The 20,822-nt window shown below is 38.9% G+C and overlaps 2 protein-coding genes and 1 long non-coding RNA gene across 6 annotated transcripts in view; 2 read left to right on the forward strand and 1 right to left on the reverse strand.

The window, feature by feature from the left end:
- slc23a2 (solute carrier family 23 member 2) overlaps window positions 1–16,638 on the forward strand; it is a 104,108-nt gene extending 87,470 nt beyond the window's left edge. For all 3 annotated transcript variants that reach the window (XM_061898700.1, XM_061898716.1, XM_061898707.1), the window contains 6 exons: window positions 2,085–2,241; window positions 6,710–6,857; window positions 6,935–7,040; window positions 7,188–7,455; window positions 10,397–10,492; window positions 10,566–16,638. In XM_061898700.1, coding sequence (XP_061754684.1) covers window positions 2,085–2,241; window positions 6,710–6,857; window positions 6,935–7,040; window positions 7,188–7,455; window positions 10,397–10,492; window positions 10,566–10,834 — 1,044 coding nt within the window. In that variant the 3' untranslated portion in view covers window positions 10,835–16,638. The remainder of the gene's footprint in view (window positions 1–2,084; window positions 2,242–6,709; window positions 6,858–6,934; window positions 7,041–7,187; window positions 7,456–10,396; window positions 10,493–10,565) is intronic.
- LOC133551738 (uncharacterized) overlaps window positions 1–20,822 on the reverse strand; it is a 39,340-nt gene that overhangs the window by 3,509 nt on the left and 15,009 nt on the right. The window lies entirely within an intron of this gene.
- Window positions 16,973–20,822, forward strand: part of rassf2a (Ras association domain family member 2a) — a 32,593-nt gene continuing 28,743 nt past the window's right edge. For both annotated transcript variants that reach the window (XR_009806559.1, XM_061898756.1), the window contains exon 1: window positions 16,973–17,247. The gene's annotated coding sequence lies outside the window, so the exon portion shown is untranslated. The remainder of the gene's footprint in view (window positions 17,248–20,822) is intronic.

A 20,822-nucleotide genomic window follows, 5' to 3' on the forward strand; every position in this document is an offset into this window, starting at 1 on the left:
GATCCCGACCAGCGTTCAGAGCGACATTTCTCGTGTGAGTTCCCCACACCATAAAAGAGTGGGGGGGCAACTACCACTGTAACTCACAAAGTAAAAATTCAACAAATAAGTGAAACCAACTGATTTGTGGTTGGTCTTCATGGTAAATGCTGTACAGTGGTACCACAAAATACTGACTGGAAGTGTCTCTCTTTACACATCATTTGGCAAACTCCAAAACAAGAGTTGTATATAATATATAACTTCTAAAAAGATAATTTTTTAGCTTTGTGTAATGAGTCAGTGTCTGTTTTGGTTATTGATATTTTGTTTCAAGAATGAGAATTGAAAAACAAAAAATTGTGGGTTGATTTCATTTTCATTTTGAAATACAAAAAAATAGAAAAAATCACAAGTTCTTCTTTTATAGAGTTAAAGAGCAATAACATGCACCTGGGGATAGGTTGATTGGCAACACTAAATTGGCCCTATCGTGTGAATGTTGTCTGTCTATCTTTTTGGCCCTGTGATGAAGGTGCGACTTGTCCAGGGTGTACGCCGCCTTCCACCCGATTGTAGCTGAGATAGGCACCAGCTATTTTCTACAAGCCAGTCCGCATTCTTGTCAATAGGTAGAAACTTCCAGTTAGGGTGTTGGAATATAGAAAAACATCTGTTATTGGTCAGTTTTTTTTTCATTTCTGCCTACTATTGAGGTTTATCTGTGTCTTTATTACGAATGCTTTTTTGTTTACACTGAATTTATGTAATATAATTTTTTGCGTTTGAATTTTGTGAATTGAATTTAAAAAAAATTACATCAAATTATGCTTTGCCATTGGAAAAAATCAAATTCAGTGAATATAAATTAATTGTAAAAAAAATTCAGTGTACACAAATTTAGTGTGTAAAACATTAAGTGTATAAAAATGTTTATGTACATTCTGACTTTCATATAATTAACAAAAAAAAACCTAGAAATTATTAAATTTTTGAGATGGTCTGTTTAGTTAAACAAGACACACATTGAATAAGACACTCAGAATGTGCATGAAAATACAGAATTTGAGATTTACAATACTATGAACAACAAAACACTGAATATTGAGAATATATGAACGTTGCTCCTCTTTAAGTTCCCATATCACTTTGTTGATCAACATCTTTTATAATCGAGCAACAGCAACAAATATGCAACAAACACAGCAAAACATGAACACCAAGGGTAAAAAAACATCCATTTATTTATTTATTTGTAAAAAATATCACTGCTCCGCAGAACTCTAGAAATCTGCCTTTAGGCTTTTTTGCTCTGTAAACAAGCCCCGACTCCTCTGTTCGTGCTTGGTCTGCATGAAGCAGGGCTTCGTATTGTTTGTCACTCAAAAGTGCAGATTCTGACAATTGGAATCCTTTCAATACTTTTAAAATATTCAGCGGGCCGCATTCAAGTGTTTATTATGTTGTAGTAAGCCCAGGTAGCCTAGTTAACTGCCTTTTTTATGCTGTTTTGTAAGGCCAGTGTCACGTGACTTCAAAATTGACACCTAATTTGCTGGTTCTGAGACAAGATCAAATGCTTTAATCTTAATTTACCGGACGTAAGTCTTGCTTTCTGAAGCAGCAAATTTTTCGACACTGAATTTTTCAGCACAGAATTTTTATACAGATTTTTTACAGTGAATTTTAAAACACTGTATTTTTTTCTAAGAAATTGTCAGCATTATTTAATGTAAAAAAAAATTCAGTTGACAAAATTTAAATGCTAAAAATTCAGTTTATAAATTCAGTGTTTGAAAAAAAAAAAAGCTTTCACAAATTAACCTCCATACCTACTACAGATTTGTAATTTGTAATATGAAATATAAAATGAAACTTAAACTGTTTTTTAGATCTAGTTATTGCGTTTCGACACCAGGAAAACGCTTCGTTTTTCAGTAAAAAATTTTGTATTTAAAAAAAAATCAAATAAACCAATCATTGAATATTTTTTTCCATTCCCATTCACAAAACAGGATGTACATGATTGTAGAAACATTGTAGTGCAGTTCGACTCCCTCTACTGTCTACTGTTTAATGGTCACCTTCACTTGTCATACACCCAGATCATCATGGCCATCCTGGTGTCATGGCTGCTGTGCTTCATCTTCACCATGACCAACGTATTCCCGCCTGTGAAGGAAAAATACGGCTACTACGCCCGCACAGACTCGCGCCAAGGAATACTCTCGGCTGCGCCCTGGTTCAAGATCCCGTATCCCTGTGAGTATTTCCTTTTTAGCGCTTGGGACAGAGTTCTAAGTTGTTACGTAGACCAGACTCGCGCATAGCTCTTTGGGAAAAACGTTGTCATATTTGGAGATATCTGCTAATGTCACCAATGGGGAATAATGACACAAATTGGGCAAATTCCAAACTGCTTGTTTGGAGGAAGAATGAATAACAGCAAGATTGTTTTATAAATATCTCCGTCGTGCCTCCTTGGTTTGATTTTACATTTTTGCGACTTATACAAATCCCAAGTACCCAAAAACAAGTAAGAAAAGTAAGTGTTGCACAATGGGTCCCCTTTAACTCATCTCTATTTTGTCAGGTACGTTTCGTAATTGGATGTATGTTACTTAGGTTTTGCTGTAGTTTGTTTACTTCAGATCTAGTCGTTTAAGTTTCTTTAGTTATACTAGTAGTGTTCTTCTCGGTTCCGTTTTAGGAGCCTCATATTAAGACAAAAAAAAGGGTGTCCGCTTAAATCCAGAAAATGTACGCACAAAAAAATATAATGTATTAAAATGTGATTAAGAATAAACTTTGAAGGTGATGACTCTTAATGATGCTGTAAAGATGTGATATACCTTTTGGCGGCACATAAACTCTATGTGCCTCACAGGGATTAATATTAGGACAATTACATAAATATAAACATGCTATTACAGAGAATGTAAAAATAATATGTTGAACCAGGCCACATTGCTGCCATCTTGCGTCATTCCATCTGGTCATCACATATGATCTGTACATGGATCAAATGAAAATGTCTCCTGTTGACATTCAAATTGCTCTTTAATGTTGGCCTGTTCAGCTCCATGGAATGTAATATACCTGGCTAGGATGCCAATAATGTAATCTTTTAATTCATCTTTAGTCTTTTTCCAAAGACATGCACCTGGGGATAAGTTGATTGGCAACACTAAATTGTGAGTGTGAATGTTGTCTGTCTCTCTTTGTTGGCCCTGTGATGAGGTGGCGACTTGTCCATGGTGTACTCCGCCTTCCGCCAGAGTGCAGTTGGGATGTGCTCCAGCACGCCCGCCACCCCGAGAGGGACAAGCGGTGGAAAATAGATGGATGTACCTCATTGCCTAAGCTTTTATATCATTAGTGTAATTGCACACACAGGGAGTGTTAATTGTTCACATGTTTCTGATGTGAACATCTATAATTCTGAAGAGTAATTGTTTGACATTTCTTTATTTAAACAGTTACCCAGGATCACCTTTGGTGTTGGCAAAATATCCTCGGCATGTAGAAATGTGCATAGGCTAGCTGTAAAGTACTTCACATGTCTACGTTTAGTTCACTCTTAATTAGGAGTGTAATGGTATTCAAGATACCGGGATTTTGCAGTTTCAAAATCTTCAAAATAATGCCGTCATGTGTGAAGGTATCAAACAAAAACTTGGTGGGTATAGTTTTTTCTTGTGCTTTAGCACCAGACTTTTCTGAGACTTTTCTGAGAAATAGCATTTTCCAAACTGATAAAAAAAAAAAAAAGTCCACTGTGAAGGACACTGCTTCTCATAAAGTAAAAGTTGAAAGAAACTCTTGTGCTTCTATAAGACTGTACAGTACCTGTCATGTATTTTCCTCCCTATGAAGTAAGTCTGCTCTGACATAATTTTTCAGAATATTCTGTTCTGTAGTAAAGAGCCTGCTTGTCAATCCTGCCTCCTACTTGCGAGTGCCAGCACTGTACAGTACTCCTCGCAAATACCGTAATTTTCGGATTATAAGTCGCAGTTTTTTTCATTGTTTGACTTATACTCAGGAGCAACTTATGTGTGAAATTATTAACACATTACCGTAAAATATCAAATAGTATTATTTAGCTCATTCACTTAAGAGACTAGACGTATAAGATTTCATCGGATTTAGCAATTAGGAGTGACAGATTGTTTGGGGAAACGTATAGCATGTTCTATATTTTATAGTTATTTGAATGACTCTTACCATAATATGTTATGTTAACATACCAGGCACCTTCTCAGTTGGTTATTTATGCGTCATATAACGTACACTTATTCACCCTGTTGTTCACTATTCTTTATTTATATTAAATTGCCTTTCAAATGTCTATTCTTGGTGTTTGTTTTTATTACATATATTTCCCCAAAATATGTGATTTATACTCCAGTGGGACTTATATATGTTTTTTTCCTTCTTTGGCCGGGGGTGCGACTTATACTCAGGAGCGAGTTATGTGTGAAATTATTAACACATTACCGTAAAATATCAAATAATATTATTTAGCTCATTCACATAAGAGACTAGACGTATAAGATTTCATCGGATTTAGCAATTAGGAGTGACAGATTGTTTGGTAAACGTATAGCATGTTCTATATGTTATAGTAATTTGAATGACTCTTACCCTAATGTGTTATGTTAACAAACCAGGCACCTTCTCAGTTGGTTATTTATGCGTCATATAACGTACACTTATTCAGCCTGTTGTTCACTATCCATCCATCTTCTACCGCTTATTCCCTTTTGGGGTCGCGGGGGGCGCTGGCGCCTATCTCACTATTCTTTATTTATTTTAAATTGCCTTTCAAATGTCTGTTCTTGGTGTTGGGTTTCATTACATATATTTCCCCAAAATACGTGACTTATACTCCAGTGCGACTTATGTTTTTTTCCTTCTTTATTATGCATTTTCAACAGGTGCGACTTATACTCCGGAGCGATTTATACTCTGAAAAATACAGTATTCTTTTTTAACTCCACAGTAGAGGTATTCTCTGCTTTTTATTCCATGCTGGTCTGTTGGCTGTGCAGAAAGTGAGTGAAGGGCCCTGCGTGAATGTTCCCTGCGTCTTGTCTGGCAGGCATGACTGAATTAAGCGTTCGTACTCAGAGACATGGTTCGCACACAGAGACATACTTGGCTCGGTCTAATGCATCATAAATCGAAACGTTCACAAATAGGGGGTTTGTGAATTGAGGTTCCACTGTAGATCAAATATATTAATGCCATTAGAAAGCGAGAAATTCACAGTACGTAACACATCACCTTAATTACAATGGGTGCAGAACTTGTACCCTTTTAAATTTTGAGTCTTTGTTTCTTAGCAACCATTAGCTAAGATCAAAAGGTTTATTTTATTACTCATTAATGTTCACTTAGCACCCCAGAAAAAACAGAAATGTATATATATATATTTAAATGTATTGAAAATAAATTTTAAAAACTCAAATTACATGTATATAAGTATTCAGACCCTTTCCTCAATACTTTGTTGATGCACTTTTGGCAGCAATTACAGCCTCAAGTGTGTTTTAATAAAATGTCACAAGCTTGGCAAACTTATCGTTGGGTAGTTTGCAGCACCTCTTAAGTTCAATCAGGTTGGATAGAACGTTTTGGTTTTCATCTGGGAAGTCTCTGTACATTGCTGCATTCATATTAGTCTAGTCAGAGAGGTTACCAAAAAGCTGTCAGAGCTACAGCAGTCCTCTTTGGAGAGAAGGACAACCAACTCTGCAGAAATCTACCAATTTGGTAGAGTGGCCAAACGGATGCCATTTCTTAGTAAAAAAGTTTGCCAAAATGCACCTGAAAGACTCTCAGACCATGAGAAACAAAATGATCTGGTCTGATGACAAAGATTGAACTCTTTTCGTGAATGCTAAGCATCATGTTTGTAGGAATGCAGGAACCGCTCATCACCAGGCCAATACCATCCCTAAATTGAAGCACTGTGGTGGCACAATCATGATGTGGAGATGTTTTCAGCAGCAGGAACTGGGAGACTTGGATAGAGGGAAAGCTAAAGGCAGCAATGTACAGAGACATTCTGGATGAAAACCCATGCTTACAATCCAATTTGATGGAGCTTGAGAGGTGCTGCAAAGAGGAATGGTCAAAACTGCCCAAAGATAGGTGTGCCCAGCTTGCAGCATCGTATTTTAAAAGACTTGAGGCTGTAATTGCTGCAAAGGTGCATCAACAAAGTATTGAGAAAATGGTCTGATTACTTATGTGCATGTCATTTTGGAGTTTTTTATTTTCAATACATTTTCAACAATTTCTACAAGATGTGTAGAGTGTACATTATTGACAAATAAAATGATTTTTTTTTTGATTTTAGCAAATTGCTGCAATGAAACAAAGAGTGAACAATTTGAAGGGGCCTGAATACTTTCTGTACCCACTGTATCTATTACATTTATTGAAAATATATAACAATAAATTGTAAAGATGCAGTTTCAGTGAGAATTGCTTTATCAAAATTATATTAATTATATTTTCCAATGTATTAAAAAAATTACAAATAATTTCACATTTTCATTATTTGATATTTGTATATATTAATTTGCTTTACAACTCTTTCCATTGGTACTATACGCTGATGAGTGGCAATATGAGGAGATGTGTGTTGTCATTTTGTTGGTGTATATACTGTTAAATGTAACATACCCCAAACACTAAACATGTATGTTTGCCTTTTCAGTCCAGTGGGGGGTTCCTAATGTAACAGCTGCAGGTGTGATTGGCATGATGAGCGCGGTGGTCGCTAGCATCATCGAGTCTATCGGTGACTATTACGCTTGCGCCCGCCTGTCGTGTGCCCCTCCACCACCCATCCACGCCATCAATAGGTACATTTCACTACTCTACCTCAATTCCTCCATTTTGTTTTTGATGGGACACCTCCTTATTGCTTTCGTCTCCACAGAGGCATATTTATGGAAGGCATTTCCTGCGTATTGGACGGTCTTTTCGGGACAGGAAACGGTTCCACCTCTTCCAGTCCGAACATCGGTGTTCTGGGAATAACAAAGGTATTGCTTCTCATTGTTACAATCAGCTCGTCAGATCCAATAAATGGCTTGTGTGGTAGTAATAATGCACATCACTGCCAAGAAGTGGAACTATATTATTCCTGAACATCACAGCCTTTATAATCCTGATCTCTGCTTGATTCCCAGGTGGGCAGCAGACGGGTGATCCAATACGGAGCTGCTATGATGCTGCTCCTGGGACTTGTGGGTAAATTCAGCGCCCTGTTTGCCTCCCTGCCCGACCCGGTGCTGGGAGCACTGTTCTGCACCTTGTTCGGGATGATCACAGCAGTGGGGCTGTCCAACCTCCAGTTTGTGGACCTCAACTCTTCCAGGAACCTCTTTGTTCTGGGTTTCTCCATCTTCTTTGGTCTGATGCTGCCCAGCTACCTCAAACAGAACCCGTTGGTCACAGGTGGGTGGACTATACTAAGAATGCACCGATTAAGTTAGATTACTAACATGTCTAAAGTTGTCTATGGACGTTCTTATTCATCCAGGTCATTGTAGTCTTGGGGCATTCAATCGATCGCAACTGGACTGTTTGGTTTGTCTTAGAAGACTTTTTGCCTCTCATCCGAGTAGTATTCATCAGTTCATGCTCATAGACTTAGATTGGTCAGATCTAGTCTAGCAGTTTGTGCCAAAACCCAATATATTTATACTCCCAAAACCAGGAGGGTGTGCCAAAGCATGGATTTTTCCACCCTATGATAGTGAGGAAAAAATACTGTTGAGATGCAAAAGAGCAACCCTATTATCCATTCCAACTACAGTCTATAATAAGGCCATTTTTTTCCCCCAAAAAATATTAATGATTTTTTTCAGATTTTGTTCCCCCTTACTTTTTAAAGAAACAATTAACAGACAATTCTAAACAAGTTTTTCTTTTATTTGATCAAAAAACAGTGGTTTGAAATGACACACTACATCTTATTCTTAGAAAAAAATATACCGGTACGCCAAATAATGTTCTTTTTTTAGACCAAAAAAATGTTACTTTTTATGTACTAATTTTCAAAGTACTAAATTAAGAGTGTCCTCTAGGAAGCAATAAGTCTGTTTTGAACTAAATTCTTCTGTTAACAAAAATGTAGCATTGCACATTGCATGCAAATAATTAATAATCTCCAACACTGAGGTTTATAAAGTGCAAACCCAAAATGTATGTCTTGAATAAAATACTGCACTGTAAATATTAATGTAGTATTATATATACATTGTCTTCAAACAAATAAGTAAAACATTGAGAAGACTATATAATAATTTTAGTAGGTGGCTAAAGGCAGGCTTTTTCATTCACACATCTTTGCCGTGTGCAGAGCGACTGCGTTAGTGATCGTGCTGCACTGCGGTTGTTTCTCATCATACATACCAGGTGTAAATGATTCCACCACAGTAAGATGCTTTTCAGATGGAGTTTGGTGGTGGTTTTTTGTTCGCCTCATAGAGATGCATTTCCCGCACTCGACTGGAGGCTTTGGTTATAGATTCAGAAAATATTTTGTTGTGCTGCTTCCTTTTTAAACAATCTGTGCAGCATGCAGTCATTTGTTCCACACCTGTTGCCGCAAAATCAAAGTACTGAAAACATTTGTCTTTTCTTTGGAAGAAACATCTCGTTAGCATTAACCGTGTTTTGACTGTCCGCTAAAGAAGTAATGAGACAGGCGAGGGCTATGGAAGCTCATGTCTGCAAAAAGTGTGCAAGAGGAGAAAAAATATAGATTTTTGATTTTTTTAAATCACTTGCAACAAAAAAAATCCACTTTATCGATAAAATGGATTTATTGTTCAGGCCTATTAATAACAACTTTTGGAAGCCCATACATACCAGGAATGGTCTCTTGTGGGTATAATCGACAAAGTGCACGGCTGATGGTTTCTGACTTTAGTAATGTTTGTAGGCACTCAATGATTCGTCTTGTTGGGTCCCTTTTGAGTATTTTGTATGTGTTTGTGTCTTTGAGAAGGGTAAGCAACTGGTTGTGGTAGTCAGTTGGGTTAAGGAGGTAGTCAGTTGGGTTAAGAACGGCTGTGCAGCTCCCTTATCTACTGGCAGGATTGTGACGCAAGCTGTGACATACAATATTGCTAATTATGTGGCCAACGTCTTAGCACCTTTGTTTGGCAAAACACCACATTCCATAAACTTTGTAGCAAAGGTCAGAGACCTAAAAGTTGGACCTAACAGTTGAAACTGGTTTCATTTGACATCACTTCCCTGTTTACCGGTACTTGTATTCCAACCCAGGAACCAGTGGAAACTGTGAGGCAACGTTTACTACCTGGTCGCACCTTGCAGGATAGATCCACACTAAACTCAGAACAGATATGCCTTTTGCCAGAACTTTGCCTTAATACTACATACATCCCATCCGGTTCATGGGAACCTTTTACTGACAAAAACACGGTTGTGCCATGGGTGCACCTGTATCCCTAATTGTGGCAAAACTTTACATGGAGGACATGGAAAAGTCTGTTTCTGTCTACGAGAATGTGCTCAATCTGTCAATCCATTCCGTGTCCGGGCCGGGTGAGCTCTTTTAAGGAAGAATCACCAAGTCATTGGTACAGATATGTGGACGACACATGGGTTGAAATCAGAAGCCAAGAAGTGCAAAACTTCACCAAGCACATTAACTCAGTGGACAAAAACATAAAGTTCACTCTTGATGATGTCAAATACAGTAAGTTGCCTTTTTCAGACCATGACATCCACATTGGAGAGAACAGGGGCCTCAGGGGTTTACCGATAACCCACCCAAACCGATCAATACCTACTTTTTGACTCACACCACCCACTGGGGCATAGACTGGGCATTATCAGAACCCTACAACGCAAAACTGGTAATGTTCGTACCAGCCCACAGGCCAAAGATAATAGGCCTGCAAAGGCATTTGAGGGAAGCCCTATAATTTTAGTAGTATAAAGTTGTTGTAATATAACAAAAGTCAGTTGTACAGGAAAGAAATTCAAATGAGAAATAAGTCTGAATTATTTCAAAAAACAAAGAAAAAGTAAGCAAAAAGTTGTCATTTTGAGCATGAGGAGAAAAACATATTTTACAATAATTCAATTGTTATATGATACATTTTATTAGAATACAGTTGCAATGTTTTCAGAAAAAAAATATTTAGCATGACAATAATTTTAAAAGAACAAACTTTTTAAGTAGTCTTTTTTTTATCTAAGATTTTACGAAAATAAAGTAATGATTGAAAAAAAAAAAAAGAAAATTCCTCCTATAATTCAAAAAAGAAAAAAAATATTTAGCATGGCCCTTATTTATACATGAAGAAAAAGTATTTCTCAGGCTGTGACTTAATATTTTTTTCTTTTTCCTTTTTTGAAGGCATCGTTGAGATTGACCAAGTGTTGAACGTGCTCCTCACTACAGCCATGTTTGTTGGCGGCTCAGTGGCTTTTATTTTGGACAACACTATTCCAGGTGAGGCATTTATGGAGCTAAGGATGGGGTAAACGTGTGACGGGGCTGTAAGGTTGATGTCATCTGTGGTCAGGATCTTCTGAGGAGCGAGGCATCAGGAAGCTGAAACGAGGCTTGGGTCTGGGCGCCGCAGAGCTGGAAGGGATGCGCTCGTACGACCTGCCTTTTGGAATGGACTTTATCCGCAGACACGCTGTCTTCAAGTACCTCCCCATCAGCCCCACCTTCGCCGGCTACCAATGGGGGGTTCTGCGGGAGGCCTGCAGGTGCAGGGGTGGACAAAAGGAGGCGGGGAAGCAAGGAGGGGAAGGGGGCACCGCTCACGTCGAGAGTCCGGCATAGCCTGACCAAAAAATTGTGTGAATTCGGGGAGCAATTGAAGGTTCACTGAGAGAAAAGGACATGAGAGTGTGGTGCAGGATCTTGCCTCACTTCCCATTCTGCTCTTTTTAGCATGCTTATTAAGCAAGTGGCAGCCAGCATGCTCCAAAAAAAGATGTCATTGTGTAGAGACTAGTTGGTGTGTCTACATGTGTACAATCATACACTGGCACTTTAACTCAATTACAATTTCTGTCACAATCTGCTAACTGAGAATTATGCAAACAAAGAAGGTCTCATTGCCATGCACATTGTATGCACATGGACACACACACCTACAGCCCCTCAAAAACTAGCTGAGTCAGCTAGAATGCATGTATTTCTTGTTTTATTAGCTCAGTGATTGTGACACTTTTTTTTCTTTATGCTGCCTCCTACTTCCAAAATGTCTCCCTGCAAGCTCACTTCCTCACAAACAATTTTAAACTCAACAAGCTCTCAATTTACATCAAGGAGGATCTCACAGTTTACTTAGAATTCCTGTCAAAGGTTTGGAGCCGTTTTCTCATTCAATAGTGTGAGCAAGTGTTTGCCTCTGTCTTATGCGCGAGCAGAATCCTAAATCAGAATGCCCTCATTTGGATACTATGAAGGGGCTCATTGTCACATGACTTCCGAGAGTTATCTTCACTGTCACTACCAGTACTCTAATCCCTCATGCAATAAGATAACATAACATCTTCCTTCACAGTCAGGAGATCCGCGTTCAAATCTATGCATGTTCTGTCTTGGAGTAATTCAGCTATCTCCCACTGCCAGACATGCATTAGCTTCATGGGAGACTCTAAGCCTGGGCAATTATTTTGACTCGGGGGGGCCACTTTTAGAGAGAAAAATGTGTCTGGGGGCCAGGTATTAATTTTTAGGAACACTAATACGAAACCTCCCAATGTCTGATTGAATGCTAACATTGTTATGACAGAACACCTTAAAAACACGTAATGGAAGTTTACATTTTTCTATGAATGATAAACACTGAATATTGACAAAACATGAATGTCACACCCCCTTTCGATCGACATATTTTACAATCAAGTGAAACCCAACAAAAATGCAACAAACAGTGAAATATGAACGCAAAGGGTACAAAACAAACCCACCTACTATCTGATATATCACTAAGCTTTAGAACTTTATTGTGAAAATCTCTTTCCGTTGTCTGTGGAAACGCTTTCCGCCCACACTGCTTGGTGCCTCGTCTGAGCTGCTGTGATGTAGATTACCATAGTAACTGATAAGATGACCATAGTAACTAATTTGATTACTGTAGTAACTAATTAGATTACCATAGTAACTGGTATGTCATCCAAAAGTGCAGATTCTAACCATTGAAAGACTTAATATAGTTGAGGACATACGGTCATTAGAAAACATGAGTGCACATCATATTGGCAGCTACACTTTCCATCTTAAACATCTAAAACAATTATTTGGGAATGTCCGGCGGGCCAGATTGAAAAGCTTAATGGGCGGCATGTGGCCCCCGGGCCTTAATTTGCCCAGGTCTGCTCTAAATAGTCCAAGGGAGTGAGTGGGAACTAGGTGTCCTGTTATTGACTAAAAACCTGTCCAGGTTTACCCTGCCTCTCACCTCACAGTCAGCTGGGATAGGCTCCAGCTCATCCATGATCCTAATTAGCTCAAATGTTACAGAACATGTATAAAAGTGTCTTAATTCCCAGAGGGAGATTGAAAAGCTGCTGTGTTTCTAACATTTAGCCTGATTTGCAATCCATTCTGCGTCTGTATGTCGTGTTTATGTAGCAGTATTAGGACTACACTGAAAAGACTACAAGTGGTTGTTTTTTTTTTTAATATGATTAACACTCAAAATTCTCAAGGTTTGGGGACTTTTTCCCCACAAAAACAGACTCTTATTAAAATAGTTTCCTTCAAATTTATTTATTACCTAAACCAGGAGATTTTGTTAAGGATGGCTGCTTGGTTGCCATTTAGCTCGGTAGCAACACAGGTCAAAAAGTCATTGGCAGATTTATATGAAATTTTCAGGAAATGTCCAAAATTGAAACAACTGGATCGATATTGGGTCGGAGACGTAATTTCTACTACATTACCTTTTCTGCTAGAGATAGCTCAAAATGTTTGTGGCAGAATTTTAAGTAAACTTTCAGGAAATTTTCAAAATGTGATGAAAAAAAACAAATGATTACATCCGGCTCATGGGAGATGGGGCCTGGTGGAGGTCAGTGCTCTCCAAAGTATTTTTTAGTTTTTGTTCTTTCGATGTGAGCACTTGTCTTGTCCAACCAACCCTACTTCTGAGTTTAGTTCATTATTCTAACTTCCTCACTAATTGTGAACTGTTATATATTCAAAAATGGGAGAATGTTGGGACTTATTTTGGTCAGAACAATTCTGTGTTGCTGTAGCACTGTAGGTTTAGCCAGCCAACTAATTGAAACTCAGAGCCGTGTTTAGAGAGAGTGTGGATGACTTTGTTTCAGAAATGGTACCAAAAATGGCGCCCTGTTGTAACGTGAGCGGCTTTTGACCAGACAATCTCTTAAAGTAGTCGAAAGACCCTCACGTGACTTCAGGGTGCCATGTTTGGGACCCACTTAGAAACCAAACTGTCCATTCTGATACTCTATAGCAGGGGTAGGGAACCTATGGCTCTAGAGCCAGATGTGGCTCTTTTGATGACTGCATCTGGCTCTCAGATAAATCTTAGCTGACATTGCTTAGCATGATAAGTAATGAATAATTCCACTGGTAATCACAGTGTTAAAAAATAACGTTCAAATTATAAAACATTCTCATCCATTTTAATCCAACCATCCGTTTTCTATCGCACCTGTTCAAGATCTCGCATTAATGGTAAGAAGTATTATATTTTTTATTGGTTAACTTTAGAATAACAATTTTATTAAAAAGAATAAGGGACTTATTATACTCTAAAAATGTTGGTCTTACTTAAAAATGCACCCATTTAGTTGTATTCAGTGTTAAAAAATATTATATGGCTCTCACGGAAATACATTTTGAAATATTTGGCTTTCATGGCTGTCTCAGCCAAAAAGGTTCCCGACCCCTGCTCTATAGATTGCTCGGTTGAGACTGAACCAACAACACCTCTGCTGGCTGCAGCCAAGTACTGCACTATGTTTAGCCTCAATTACTTCAAGACCTATCATACTCATTGTCTCTTTTGTATTTGACTGTACTCCTATAGAGTCGCCACACACGATCGCTTCCTGCTATTTTCTGCATTCAGTGACATCTGATTGCATAAAATTGCAAAAAGTCTAAATTAAATGAATGATTTCCGATTGTGGAAGTGAAGACAGCTCCTTGAAGGAACATCTAAAATGGTCCCAGTGAAAAGGTTCTTTTAAGCGTATACATAACCAAACCTTGAAATAACCTTTTCACTGGGACCATTTTAGATGTTCCTTCAAGGAGGTGTCTTCACTTCCACTATCTGAAATCGCTCATTTAATTAAGACATTTTTCTGTGTGGAGTTTGCATGTCCTCCCCGTGACTGCGTGGGTTCCCTCCAGGTACTCCAACTTCCTCCCACTTCCAAAGACATGCACCTGGGGATAGGTTGATTGGCAACACTAAATTGGCCCTAGTGTGTGAATGTGAGTGTGAATGTTGTCTGTCTGCGTTGGCCCTGGGAGGTGGCGACTTGTCCAGGGTGTACCCCGATTGTAGCTGAGATAGCCTCCAGTGCCCCCCGCGACCCCGAAGGGACAAGCGGTAGAAAATGGATGGATACATTACCAAACCATCCCTGCACCGTCTTCTGTTAGCAATTACACACAATACCTCTGCAATTTGGCTTTAGCAGAGAGATGACAGAAAACAACAGAAATGTTCTGTTCGCAGGGATCCTCTTGTTACGTGTTTACTAATGCAACCTACACAACTCCTGTCCTTCTGCTCCTCTTACTTACACTGACAGTTGCAAAGTACTTTATTGGACCTTTGACTGTTTCAGCCGTCTTTTCACTCACTACCGTCACATATTAATAACAAACACAATAATCAACATGAAAAGTAACTAAATGTGGCAAAAATAATACATCGTATTGAGATATTTCAAATATACCAAAAAGTGATTTTCTTAACCGTTTATTTCACTTTATGTTTTGGAGCTATTTATTTATGGGCGGTGTGTCAAGCTCAGTTGGCTGAAGCAGGTCTTTGTGCCTCTTGCACAATGTTAAAAGTTGATTTAACAGTCTTGCCCTGTTTCAAAAAAAGGAAACAAAAAAAATGAAAAAAGGAAACAAAAAAAAAAAAGTGTATTAACCATGCAAGGCATCATTGCTGCTGCTGCTATCATTATGTTCATGTCAGGGCCTTTTATCATCTTATACATTCAGAAGGTGCCAAGAATATGTTCTCGTTAACCTTAAAATGTTGATAGAATGGACCACATTGTACTACTGGGCCTTAAGTCTGTATTTAGCTGACTGTTAGTGACCACTTGTGTGGACATATGTTAATACAAGGGATGGGCATTTAACTAGAATTGCTTGAAATGCATTTTTTTTTTTATGGTGTGCTAACATAGCCGATGTCAACCACATATATTAATGTAAGTTTTAATTTGAATGATTTGGTGTGCATTAGAAAGTGGAAAGGAAACCGCAGCTCTCATTAATAATGGCAGACTAAGAAAAAACTGCCTTGTCAGCATTAACAACATTGATGGGCTCATCGTAAACAACTTAAGCGACATTTTGAACTGCATTCAGAGGTAGATATAGCTGCTGAATAATAACCAATAATGGTTTACTTTAAATGCAACTACTGCCATATTGAGTACTTGATTTAAAGAAAATAATAAATCAGGAGGTGGCGCACCGCCAGTGATGGCAATGTTTTTTGATCTGTTAGCATCTGTTTTTGTAGACGATGTACGCAACAACGGGTTCATTGACCACAACTGTTTTGGTAAACAATAGAATATTATGCCCATCGCCGGTTTACATGATTAAAGTTCGCTCGAACTGTTGATGACATACGACTAAACACCACGCACAATCCTGGCAGCCTCACGCTCATGAAAGTGGCACTTTTCACACACACCCCCGCCTCTCCTGTCCTGCAGTGTTTGGTGTTCCCCTTTTTCCCACCCCGGAAAGTCGTACTGTTTAAGGGCGCGGGAGAAAAAGAAAACTACTGGCCGCCTTATTAGGGGCTATAGCTGAATGTCACTTTAGTTGTCATGGAAACCTGCCTAATCACAGCAAACTTGTTTCTCTGGTTGGCAGGCGTATTACAAAACTGGACCTCCTTCCTCAGAAGGGTGTTCCTAATAATGTGGCCAGAGGAATACAACATCAGTCCCTTTCAGTTCTTGTGAAGGGGGTGCTACCTGTACAAATATTTGGTGTACTACCTGGTTCATCTTTGTAATTGTTGTTTTTTTTATACATATATAAATATATATACAGTACATATGTTTTTATTGTCAGCAAACATTTGTAAGGAAAATCATCACATGTAAATCTTAAATCATGCTGGAAAGTCATTTTATTTAAAAATACAAAAAACATTTTGGGTATGTTGTGTTTTGGCAAAATCTTTTTAGAAGTCTTTTTTTAATTGACATTGCTTTTGTTTGATGTTAACACATAAATCAACAAACAGGCTGAAGACTTACAATAACAAAACATGTTGATTTAACTGAGTCAAGTTTGCTAATTAAACCCTGAGTTGTGTAAACTAATTGTAGCAAATGTTTTATTCTACGTTCCTGATCATATTTAATAAGATGTTACAGAATGTATGCCGTCTTCTGTCTTCATTTCCCATATGACACAACAGTACATTAGTAAATACTCAATCTTTTTTTTTTCTTTTTTGATAGGAATCTGACATTAGCGACATGCACATTAAATAGCAATAAAAATCTAGAATGATCACAAATTCACAGCCATTTTATTCTGAATTATTCATAGGACTGCAACTACCCTAATATGTTGCAAATCTAAATATGGAACTTGGAGCTGTTATATATATATGTTATATAATTGTGGTCCTCCTCGATAATCAACGCTGCTCACTATTTGGCAGCTGGCGCGCGTGCTTGTGCGCAAGCTCGCCCATTGTTTGATAGCGACCGTCTCGTGGACAAAAGGCTCGTGGGGAGACGCGCGCTGATTGGCTGATTCGGCGGAGGCGCAGGCGAGACCTCCGCGGCTACAACAGATGGAGCAGCCCGGGTCCGTGGACCAACCGCCGGCCCACAGCCCGAGACGCTGCGCCGCCTACCTCCAACTTAACGCCGGGCTCGCAGCGACATTGGCGGGGTAGAGAAAACGAAGACGCCCTTTTCGGTGTTGCCTAATTAGACCAAGGCGGAAACCATTGAAGCTTCCGACGTCGTCGCATTTCGGTAAGCTGCTGCTTAATATTAACCACACTCACGTGTGTGCAGATGTTCATGAAATCCTCTTTTTTTTGTAACATTCTATTTAAAAATGGTAGTCGTCTAAATCATGTGTTAACTTCAAACATTTCGTTAACGTGATGCTTAAGTGTGGGTTCAGTCGAAGCTTGGTATCATTTAGCTTTCATTACTCCATGAGCAATGTAAGGAGAACCGACTATGTGCTGTGTGCGAGCCACGCTGCTTACATAACACGACATAGATTTAAGGTTACAAATAAACACACTTTAACATTAATCTGCCGGATAGATGATCCATCCATCCATCTTCTTCCGCTTATCCGAGGTTGGGTCGCGGGGGCAACAGCCTAAACAGGGAAGCCCAGATTTCCCTCTCCCCAGCCACTTCGTGTAGCTCTTCCCGGGGGATCCTGAGGCGTTCCCAGGCCAGCTGGGAGATGTAGTCTTCCCAACGTGTCCTGGGTCTTCCCCATGGCCTCCTACCGTTTGGATGTGCCCCAAACACCTCCCTGGGGGGGGCATTCGGGTGGCATCCTGACCAGATGCCCGAACCACCTCATCTGGCTCCTCTCGATGTGGAGGAGCAGCGGCTTTACTTTGAGTTCCTCCCGGATGACAGAGCTTCTCACCCTATCTCTAAGGGAGAGCCCGCCACACGGCGGAGGAAACTCATTTCGGCCACTTGTACCCGTGATCTTATCCTTTCGGTCATGACCCAAAGCTCATGACCATAGGTGAGGATGGGAACGTAGATCGACCGGTAAATTGAGAGCTTTGCCTTCCGGCTCAGCTCCTTCTTCACCACAACGGATCGGTACAACGTCCGAAAACTGAAGACGCCGCACCGATCCGCCTGTGGATCTCACGATCCACTCTTCCCTCACTCGTGAACAAGACTCCTAGGTACTTGAAGTCCTCCACTTGGGGCAGGGTCTCCTCCCCAACCCGGAGATGGCATTCCGGACAGATGATACTTTTACTAAATACAGTATGTAGGGTCCCCAACCACCGGTCCGTAGGGCTGGCCGATATGGATGAAAAAGTATATCTCGATCTACTGGTATTTTTACTTAAACTCTATATTCGATATATTTTCTGGTGAAAGTATACATAAAAAGATATTCATTATTGAGTGAGAGTCAGTGAAATTGAAGTGAATGACAACTGTACTGTAAACAAGTCAGTGGCACTTATATTAATACACTTATTCAAGATGGCTATTAACAGCACAGAAAAACTTTAAGTAGCACAGGATTACATAACAAATAAAATATCCACCAATCTATTTTCTGCCGCTTGTCCCTTTTTGGGGTTGCGGGGGGTGCTGTGATGAGGTGGCGACTTGTCCAGGGTGTAACCTGCCTACCACCCGAATGCAGCTGAGGTAGGCTCCAGCAGAAAAATAATATTTCTACGTAAAATAAATAACATTGCTGAATAATACACTTTTGGCAGCATTTCTCGTGCTAAATATGCCCAGTTTGGCATCTCGAGAACAGTTTTGATTTGGGCTTACATGGTAAACAACTTAAATTAATGTTTTATCCAGACTAGGGCTGGGCGATATATCGAGATATACATCCGGATTCCCATCATGCATTGCTTCAAAACTACAGCAAGTGGTAATGTCCAAAAACAACAGAGACAAAACAGTAGAACGAAGAAGAGACATGGCAATGACGAGTAAGAAGAAGTACGCTTACAAGTTCCAAAATCATTGGAAAAATAATTTCAGTTCATTCAGGACAGCTCTAAAGAGGAAGGGCTATGCTGCCTGCAAATTTTGTAGATCAGATTTCTCCATTGAACACGGTGGCCGAGCGGATATACTCATTCATGAGCAGATTATTTATGGTAGCTGCCCCCTCCCCCTCTCAACTAATCATGACTCTTCATAGTAAACAACCAACCAATCATGGATGTTCTTATACTTGCATGCAAGTCTTGGAAGGAGGAAGGGGAGGGGTTTAGTAGCCCATGAGAGGGAGATCGGAGCGGGGGAGAACAAGGAACACAACAAATAAGCTGAGTTTCGTCATTTTAATGTGAAACAAATTATATTGATATTGCAATATTTTCTTAATTCATATCTTATTTAAAAATATATTCATGCATCTTATAAACTTGATATATCGCCCAGCCCTACCGAGCCTCAGAGAAACATTAAATAATTTATAAACGACTGTGTTTTCTCAGATTTAACTTTCGCCTGTCCCAATACGCTTGTTTATAGATGTACAATAAAACTCATCAAAGGAATTTTCCATTTGTCATATTTTTTATAACTTTGTGACACAACCCTAAACAAAAGGGAATAAGCGGTAGGTAATGGATGGATAGATGGATGGACATGATACAATGCAAGTTAATAAATATATACAATATAAATGTGACCGATTGTAGCCAAAGGCTGATTTCCATCTGGTCCAGGGCTAATTCAGTGTCATAGTGAGTTGTATTTTTCATGCATTTATTTTTGCTGTATTCATCTGGCACAAGTGGAAAGCCAGTCCCTGAAAATAATGCCTACATTAAACCGGTCTGTGGTGCAAAGCAGGTTGGGGACCACTGCATTACAACATAAGTCTTGTTGACTGAATATTATGCAACCGTTCACGATAGAATGATAGCAATGTTCTTACCCATACAGGAACTACAGTAAAAGAGTGCACAATATCACTGATACCAATAAAGACACTTTTGAAAGATATGTTTACATCTTCAGTTAGAACATATTTACTTTAAAATAGATAACATGTTTTTTTGTGCTGATCTACTTTTACCAAGAAATGTAAGTATGTGTAAATATTTGTTTATCTACTTTGACTTCATATTCAAATTTAAACCATTATGCTTATGCTTTGGGTTCATTGTGGTGTTGACAAGACAGGCACACACGATGTTGTACATTTTTGTTAACTGCAGTGGTCTGCTACCATTTCCCCCTTTTTTTGGTATATTTCTTTTGCCACATAAATTTCTGAAGAAAATAGCCCAGTTATAAAAAACACAAATGTCATCTACACGGGCAGATACCGGTTCTCAGGAGAAGAATACATATTAGGGCCCCCCCTCACCGCCACATACCCTAGGTCCTATGTGTCAAAGACAAGGCCTACGGGCCAGATGCGGTCTTCAACTAAATTATTTATGGCCCCCGGGATGAGATTTGATTAGTATTAGATCCGGCCCGCAGGCCACATCCGCATGCTGCTGTTTTGCACACCGCAATACGCTAGAAATTTTTGTAACTGTTTTGAAAACAAATGATAAATGTTTGCATTATCCTGTTATATCTCTCATTCTATATCGTGTTTTGGAAAAAGGTGGTCATAAACATTACTTAATTCAGAAAAAAAAAATTCAGAAGAAAACAAATGTTTATGCATATGTATGTAAATGTATTCTGTTATAAACATTCATTCACTTTCTTCTTTCCTTCATGGATCTAAAATTATTTTTTCTATATTTTTCTATTAATATATTTTAAAAATGTGTTTTTTCTGTTTTTGGCCAAAGTAAGACAAAGAAAACAATCTGAAGTTGTCTTTATTTTTTTTG

The sequence above is a fragment of the Nerophis ophidion genome, linkage group LG01 (genome assembly GCF_033978795.1).
Source record: "Nerophis ophidion isolate RoL-2023_Sa linkage group LG01, RoL_Noph_v1.0, whole genome shotgun sequence".
Taxonomy (NCBI): Eukaryota; Metazoa; Chordata; class Actinopteri; order Syngnathiformes; family Syngnathidae; genus Nerophis; species Nerophis ophidion.